The 7,977-nt window shown below is 39.7% G+C and overlaps 2 protein-coding genes across 4 annotated transcripts in view; one reads left to right on the top strand and one right to left on the bottom strand.

The window, feature by feature from the left end:
* get1 (guided entry of tail-anchored proteins factor 1) overlaps positions 1-4,338 on the bottom strand; it is a 222,610-nt gene extending 218,272 nt beyond the window's left edge. The window contains exons 1-5 of one of the 2 annotated variants that reach the window (XM_072461050.1): positions 4,059-4,338; positions 3,377-3,542; positions 2,005-2,072; positions 1,068-1,182; positions 920-993 (exon numbers count right to left, since the gene is read on the bottom strand). In XM_072461050.1, coding sequence (XP_072317151.1) covers positions 920-993; positions 1,068-1,182; positions 2,005-2,072; positions 3,377-3,542; positions 4,059-4,148 — 513 coding nt within the window. In that variant the 5' untranslated portion in view covers positions 4,149-4,338. Of the gene's footprint in view, positions 1-914; positions 994-1,067; positions 1,183-2,004; positions 2,073-3,376; positions 3,543-4,058 lie in introns of those variants that run through there. The other variant, XM_072461058.1, reaches the window with a different exon arrangement.
* Positions 4,339-4,623: 285 nt separating this feature from the next.
* Positions 4,624-7,663, top strand: hmgn1a (high mobility group nucleosome binding domain 1a). 2 transcript variants are annotated; one of them, XM_072460835.1, is made up of 6 exons: positions 4,624-4,851; positions 5,821-5,853; positions 6,626-6,655; positions 6,757-6,789; positions 6,856-6,979; positions 7,058-7,663. In XM_072460835.1, the coding sequence occupies exons 1-6, from the start codon at positions 4,837-4,839 to the stop codon at positions 7,147-7,149; spliced, it is 327 nt and encodes a 108-aa protein (XP_072316936.1). In that variant the 5' UTR covers positions 4,624-4,836; the 3' UTR covers positions 7,150-7,663. The 2 variants fall into 2 exon arrangements, with proteins under 2 accessions (XP_072316936.1, XP_072316928.1); XM_072460827.1 differs by having other exon boundaries at positions 4,626-4,851; positions 6,856-6,987; positions 7,060-7,663.
* The last annotated feature ends 314 nt before the right edge of the window (positions 7,664-7,977 follow it).

Here is a 7,977-nt window from a genome sequence, read left to right as displayed (position 1 = left end):
CGGGACACTGGCGACAGGAGGTTCCAGGCCTAGGCCCAGTTCATATATGGGTAGAACGAGCGCTGATCAGTGTTGGCTCGACCAGGTTTAGTTTCAGGCTGAGAAGCGGAGTTGTTTCGGTGTGGTTTGTTTGTACCTCTTCTCAGCCTTGCATTTTTCAAGTCAGGGGGTCCAAAAAGGATTTCTGTGAGGACGCATGAAAAGTGGGCCACAGACACAGGAACCAGTTAGGCTTAACGTGTATTACTTTTAGATCTATATCAGTCATATGATATGGATAATATCACTGAAATTGAGACGTTTCCACCGCCAGGCATCTCTTTTCGAAGGGGTCCTTAAGTCATTTTCAATCTGAATGTACTGGTCTGAGAAAATCGAACGTTTTGTTTTTTTGTTTTAAGCAGTATTGCACATTTCTAACTCAGGCCAATACCTTCAGATTCAAATTGACCTCACTTCCATGGACACTCCAGGACAAATGAGGGATTACTAACTCTACCACAATGCAATGATATGCTAATGATGTTGTAGTGAAATTAATAATTTTCCAGTACTGTCTATGACCATATAGGCTAATCCAGCACACAGCCAGAGGGCCAAGAAATATGTATCTGGCTCCTGGGCCATGGTTTTACACCTCCGTTTTAAGGGCTTAAGAAAAGAGTAATTATGGGATGTAGCATAAACATGAAATCATACTGTAAGTGTAATAGGATCTCCAGATGTTTGACACAATTTGAATTTCAGAAAGAGTGACAATAAACAGAGCAATCATGTTTATTTTATTTGTTTATTAAAAGCAAACTGAAAAAGAAATTTAAATAAATAACATCAATTACAAAAAGCATACTCACTTTACCATCACATTTAAATCAGTACAGAAAATAATATGAATATTAATGGGGTAAAAAAAAAAAAATTAATTCACAGCATTGAGGCCCAGTGTAACAACTTTGTTGCAAACTACCAACCAGCATGTAATGCCCACACCACCTACAAGACAATGAAAAATATTAGTTGTATTATAAACTTACAACATAAGCTAGACATTTAGAGACACTGGTTACCTGCCACTCCAGTGGGGAACGCAACGAGGCGCTCCACAGGAGCGATCCACCGATTGGGGACCACAGTGACTGGATCAGAGTAATACTTCCATATCAATGAGATCATCACAGCGGCCTGAAAACAACAACTGCATGAGATATCTTTGATACAGACACAAATAGTTTTACCTGTTGGCTGCAACAAGATTATGGCACTTTAAAGATGCAGTGTCTTATTTTTTTTCTTATGAGACTTTTCCCACATGGAGTACCGGTATATTGTAAAATAAGCACAGGGACCACCACTGTGGTCCCCCCCCTTTAGGCATCTGTCTGCACAGTCCTTAATAAAGATGACGTGAAATTAATCAAATAATAGATTCAATAGCCTACATTTGATAGAAAAGTGGTATTTAATTTTCTTTTTTCCACACCAATGATTGCGGGCCGGCCCTCCTCTACATGCCTGGATTCGATCGAAAATGGGCCTCGGAGGAAAATAATTGCCCACCCCTGGTTTAAAGGCATTTTATGCTTTTACTCTAGTATTTAGTATGAATTAATGTAGATCATTATAATTGCCTTATGTTTATGGCAACCCATAATAATGATCTAATATTTCTTAAAACTTGCAGCGCTGATAGGCCCCTCCTCTTCATAGTTGTCCACAGCTTAACAAGAAGCAGATTGATCTATGTGTTCTTATTGTTGAACAATTATAATATGACATTTTTCAACCTTACATGTATGATCCAAAAATCTGCTTTAAAAAAATAAATAATTGCAGGTGGAGAGAAGTGGGCAGAGAAACGGGGTAGGTAAAAACAGAAATTCTAAGCATTGAGAACAATAAAAGAATACATGAGTTTGAAATATAACTAATGATGTTTTTATAACATGGTTAAACACTTCTTTGTTTAACATACAACCAGGTTATATGTAGAACAAATTAGCTTACCTGTAAAATATAAAAGACTATGTTTACAACCCACTTCATCTTGGCCTGCTGTGCCGTTCTTGATTTCACTACAAAAACAAAATATGATACATAAATTTGATTTATGAAGTTCAACAGCCTTACTATGTATGTTATTGCATATATTACAGTATCAGCCTATCACATTACCAGTAGAATATACTGAAGGCTTCCTGCTGCCAAAAACATCCAGTTCCTCCGCAAACATATAAAATGCTTACTTATTTTCTTTACTGTTAATGCAGAAAGCATTTGTTTTTGCTCCATGCACACGCACTCACTCACTCTTTTCCCCCTCTACCATTCTCTCTCTTTAGCGTCTGCTGGTGCAAAGTTGAAGTTTTGTGGAAAGGTAAAAGATTGGGGTTGTTAATAAGGTTTGTCGGTTTGTCCCATGGATAAATGGCCAATAAACCTGGGTGGCTTCCTTTCCTGTGTGTCTTTCGTCATGGTGCATTTTGGGACTGTGGGTCATCCACCATGAAGTTGGTAGCGGTATGGACCAAGTAAAACAAGCCTTCTCCTGAGACATCGACGCAGTTATTATACAGCACGAGTTCTCAATGCAGAGCACAGCTCTGTGGACACAGACTGTGACCAGTCACCCACACTCTGTCCACACAGCAGAAGACAGGAGGTGGACAGGACTGACCCACACTCTGTCCACGCAGAAGAGGACAGGACTGACCCACACTCTGTCCACACAGCAGAGGACAGGTGGACAGAACTGACCCACACTCTGTCCACACAGCAGAGGACAGGAGGTGGACAGGACTGACCCACACTCCGTCCATACAGCAGAGGACAGGACGTGGACAGGACTGATCGACACTATGTCCACACAGTAGAAAGAACAGGAGACGCACAGGGAGAAGAGCTAAGTAATAGCACTTGTCAGCCAGGGTCTAATTTTTGCCAGCCCATTTGTGCACTTTGTGAGCGTGCATCACTGCGCAGAATAACAAAATTGCCTCAAAAATATCAAAAGTAACATGCTTGCAACATACATTATGGTGGCTTAAATGTAAAGATATTCTTGTACAAGACTATAGCCTACTTTGAAAAAATATTTAAAGAAAGAAAGATGGTTTGGTTACAAGAGGTGACCAATTAGAAAAGCAGATTATTATTATTTTTTTAAACTACTGCATTAGAAGATAATACAGACAATGGCATCTGCTGTTGGCAGATGAGGTTAGCGGTGACATTAATCAGAGGGATTTTCTTTTGTGCTTTGCTCAAGTAGATTTGTGTGTAGTCAAAAGCTGACAAGCACACATGTACTCAGTAAAGCTGCTTGATGCTTTTTCTGAAGACTTCAGTGTCAGTAAAAGTCACCACTCTGACTTCTTACCATGAGCTTTCAGTTGGTCAGTCAACTTGTTGATTTTGCGCTCCAGTCGCGCATATTTCGCAAATTCATCCATCATACTTATGGAAAACTGCTCCCTTTTGAGATCTTGAATTTCAGCTCTCATTTCATTTTCCTGCTCAGCATCCTTCTGCACCATCTTGGACAGCTACAGAAAAAAACAGATATGGTCATTATGAATATTAAGATTTTAGTACCCAGACAGCCTACTTATTTAACTACTTGTGGTGGAATGTTTATGGAACAAAGGGGTAGGTAAAAATATCAACCAATCAAACTCGATATAAAAACTATGGTTTGGATTCAATATGCTGCTTTGTCCCCTTATTCTCAAAGTTCACTTTAGTCACATCAGTACAGTTGTACTACAGATCGAACAGTAGCCTGCTGTAATGTCCAGGCTGAATCTGATTCAGAGAACATAGCTTCTTCAACGTATAGAGGCAACGTTCTAGGAATAACCACACCCTCTTGGTGTAGAAAAACATCTGCCACAGAACAGTGTGTACATTCTGTAATCGCTTTCAGAGCATAGCATACAGCTAGCATAACAGAAATGTATTGTGCTAGCCCTGTATTACTTGCATATACAGCTTTGAGGCAGTACAAAAGCACAGCAATCTAGAAAACATATTTATACAGAGAAGCAAAGGACCATACTCACAAATGAAGAAATGGACGGGAGGAGTGACTTCATTAAATTGCACAAAAAAACTGAACACAACACGAGGAACCAAGCGTATCCCGCCGCCATGTTTGTTTCTCCGCCCAGTACAGCGCTCAGCACACGACAGCAGCAGGCACCATGTGGCACAGCGTCTTGATCCAGCGATCACCCTGCACAATGCACTCATTAAACTTACCCTGCTAATTAACGAGTCTAATGTCATTGAAATCGACCTATTATTAATAGACTATACAGTATTTTTGACGCAATATAATGCTAATCAGTACATTTGACTTGGTGTTTTATAGCTTTAATATTTTATAGAACGTATGGATATGCGTGTTTCTTTCATGTTTCTTTTACAGTAATATATATATGTTGCCAGCTAGACACAAACACGGGCGAAAAGAAAAGTATAGTTGTGCAGCTGTTGCAGTGATTGACATGTGCTCCGACCAACACAGGTGAGCTGTTTTAGTTTGAAAACGTGTGTCCTCCGTCGCAAAGCCAATCATGGAAGGCGGGGGGCGGGCGGAGGCGGTCCCCGTTGGGCTGGTAGGATACGGGATAAAGCATACCGTGTGGGGATCCAATCCGGTTTGAGCCTGTTCTGGTACTGCTCGGCTGTGTGGGAGGTGACGCGGAGTCCTCGGGAGGTGTTTTATGCTGAGGTGCCGTCTTCATAAGCGCAGCCTTTACATTCACTTTATTCACACACAGCTGCAACTGAAGACTCCATTGTTCTCCTTTTCTCAAACCAAAAACCTGTACCACAATGCCGAGGAAGAAAGTAAGTTCATTTTTCATGTTTTAAGTATTTACAGTTTGTGCATTTAAACATGTGCAGACGACTCAAAGTGTTCAAATTTCAACCTATATATGATGCAGTGGTCTTAAAAGCATGTGTTTCGTCCTCGTGTAAATGTGCAGTCTCCTGTTTCCCACCCAGTAGTTCGGTGTTTTGGCGGTTCGGTTGGTCAGGGCTGTATGTGGCCTCTGGAAAAGTGGCGCCTTTTTACTTAGAGCGCGCCTCGTTGCAGTGAGGGAATCTGTTGTGTGCGGGACTTTTCTTGCTAACCTGTAGGCCTCCGAGTAAATGTGCTAGTTTGTCTAACACGTTGTGCTTTTTGTTACTTCAGAACAAAGGGGTATTTTTGCCCCTCTTAAGGCACGGTACAATTGCATTTTGATAACCCTTTTCGTCGATTAAATGCAGACATGAGGGCTATGCCTCCTTAAATGTTTATTAATTATTCATTAAAGTTAAGTTATGTGTTTGAGAAGCTTGCATGCATGGTTATTTTGTGTTGTTTAGAGCTGTGGTATGTTTTCTGCAGACTACTCGACTTTGTAGATAATTAGACAGAACGGCTGGTCGCATATGTCTTAAAACGTAAAATGGCCTTAATGGTTACAAATTCCTTGCTAATTCTCTCCCGGGAGCCTAGGTGTAGTTTTGCTGTGCCACTGTACAAACAGTCCCCGTGTTCATGTTGGGCTTCAGTATGATTGCTTATTTTCACTATCTACAGCTCGGCGACCACGTGGCTGGAATACAAAGTAGTTTTCCGTTTTAATAGATTTTTCAAAATCCATTCTGAATGTCAAATCCCGCTCTTCCGTCCTCCAAGATTGTACAATTTGTGTCTTATGGGAGTCTGAGAGTAGTGCCCATCCCCCTCTGCTCACACACCCACTTTCACTCACTCATTTATGCTACTTTATCTTTGCCCTTATTGGTCTTTTCTTCTTTTCCTAGTCCACTGCTGGGGAGGCTGATGCAGCCACAGAGGTATGTATTCCACACACATGTGTAGTTTTTTCATTCAGTAAGGCTGCATTAACAACTTAGACCCAAATGAACATTTTGTTCTCATCAGATGTCCATAGATCTGCAGTGTCACACTTGGTGCATCAGATTTGTTCTAGTAGTTTAGTGCTATGACACAATTGTTTTAATTGAATGGGCCAGAATATTTTCATAGGTGAACGTTGAACGTGACATTTTTAACACTTTCCAGCCCTGTTTATCTTTGCATTGCACCCTTGAACCTGCAGATGGCGCTAATGTTAAGGTTGCAGGCCTAGTCTGATCTTTTACATTTAAAGGAACAGTATGTAAGATTTTTTTTTATTCTCCCTTCTGTATTTCCAAGTTCAAATAAACTGTACTATTACTTGTAATGCTGCTGTATTAATTATATATTTATTCTAAAGACAAACATTAATGCAATAAAATGGTAGCCTAAGCCTCGCATGAGTGGACTACACCCAGTGTGTTTAAGCTCAGTGAGATGAACATGCGCCCTGGCCTGTTCATGAGACCCAAGCGCTGTCTGTTCCGTCTGCAGGTTTAGGGCTCTGCATGCAAAGGTTCAATTGTGATTGTAGTACCTTTTTTAAACCAGTAGTCTGCGCAGTTTCCACATAATTAAATTTACTCTCAACCAGCTTGATGCATTATTTGTTTTCGGCAATATTTGCCAATTGACAGAATTCAGATGTTTTGAAGCGACTTGTAACTCTTCGAAGTTTTCAATAACTGTGCTTTGGTCTCTTTTCAGCCACGAAGAAAGTCTGCAAGATTGTCAGAGGTAAGTCATGTGTGTATTTTATTAAAATGCTGCAACCATTAGACAGGCTTATTTATTCACAATGATTCATCTGCAATCATTGAATGTCTCTTCTGTTGCAGAAACCAACAGAACCTGAACCAGAGAAGAAAAAGGTAAACACTCTCAAACTAAAATGTTCCGCTAGAACTTGTAATTTGATTATTGAATCTTTCCTATAGACGCCCGCAAGAGCTAAGAAGGTGAAGGAAACAAAGGCCAAGCCGGAAGAGAAGGTGGAGAAGGAGGAGGAGGAGGAGGAAGAAGAAGAAGCCCCTGCCTCAACAGAGAACGGAGACGCCAAAGCTGATGAGGTTTGTTTGCTTATCTAAATACTTTTTATATTGTCTGTTTTGAAAGGGTTGTAACTGAATAATTGTGTACAGGAGGCTGCACCAGAGGCTGAGGCTGATGCTGAAGCAGATGAAAAGGAAGATGCTGCAGAGGAAGACGAGGATGAGAAGGCAGCAGACTAAGTCTTCAATGTCACTCGCCACCTTCTACCTTTTTATTTGTAGGCAGCACAGAGATCTCTATTTTCTTAAAACGGCAGTGTTTTTAGGGATGTTTTAACTACAAATTCATGTTTTGTGGTTTCAGTGAAGGGAAGCTTGTGTTGGGAATACTTCTAGCTTTGTGGCCTTAGATTTTAGTTTTGTTTTTTTGTCTTTTCATTTTAATCTTAAATCTGTCACTGAATTTGGAAACCTGGTTGAGGAATTTCCAGAGGTGGTGTTTTTGTAACATGTAATGTTTTTTTTATTTTAATGCATTCATCACTGTTCCAGTGTTTTTTAGAACCATTGAAAAGTAAATGTTTTGCTAGTTTTTTTTTCTCATATTATACAATGTTGAAATGTACTTAGAACTGGAGGTAGGGTTTCATATTGTATTTTTTTTTTTTATATATATTGTCAGCATTACTAGAATATGTACAGGTGCTGTGAAACCAATTTCTTTGCATTGAATAAAGGTACATAATGAACTGCATGTTCTCAACTGTTCCTAAAATGTATTAGTTAAATGTGTCATTGCTTATCCTTTAAGGAATATTGTATTCAGATACTTCCTCTACTATTGGGGTTTCTTTACCAATGTACAATTAACAAATACAAATGTTGGAATAAAAAAATAAATCTTAAGTTTGGTATTAAATGCTAAAGTAAAGTTTAGCCGTTTTATTTCGACACATCACTAAGATTTTATAAAGTGAACTTTGGGTATTACAAGTTTTATAGAAATGGTTTTGATAAGCACAAATAATTTGCGCGTGGGCCTACCTTTTCTTTATGTCGTCATTTAGA

This window comes from Eucyclogobius newberryi, unplaced genomic scaffold (assembly GCF_026437365.1).
Source record: "Eucyclogobius newberryi isolate DKJ021-1_F unplaced genomic scaffold, fEucNew1.0.hap1 SCAF_10, whole genome shotgun sequence".
Lineage (NCBI taxonomy): Eukaryota > Metazoa > Chordata > Actinopteri > Gobiiformes > Gobiidae > Eucyclogobius > Eucyclogobius newberryi.
The sequence above is the reverse complement of the archived record's forward strand: the minus strand, read 5'-3'. Positions and strand labels throughout refer to the sequence as shown.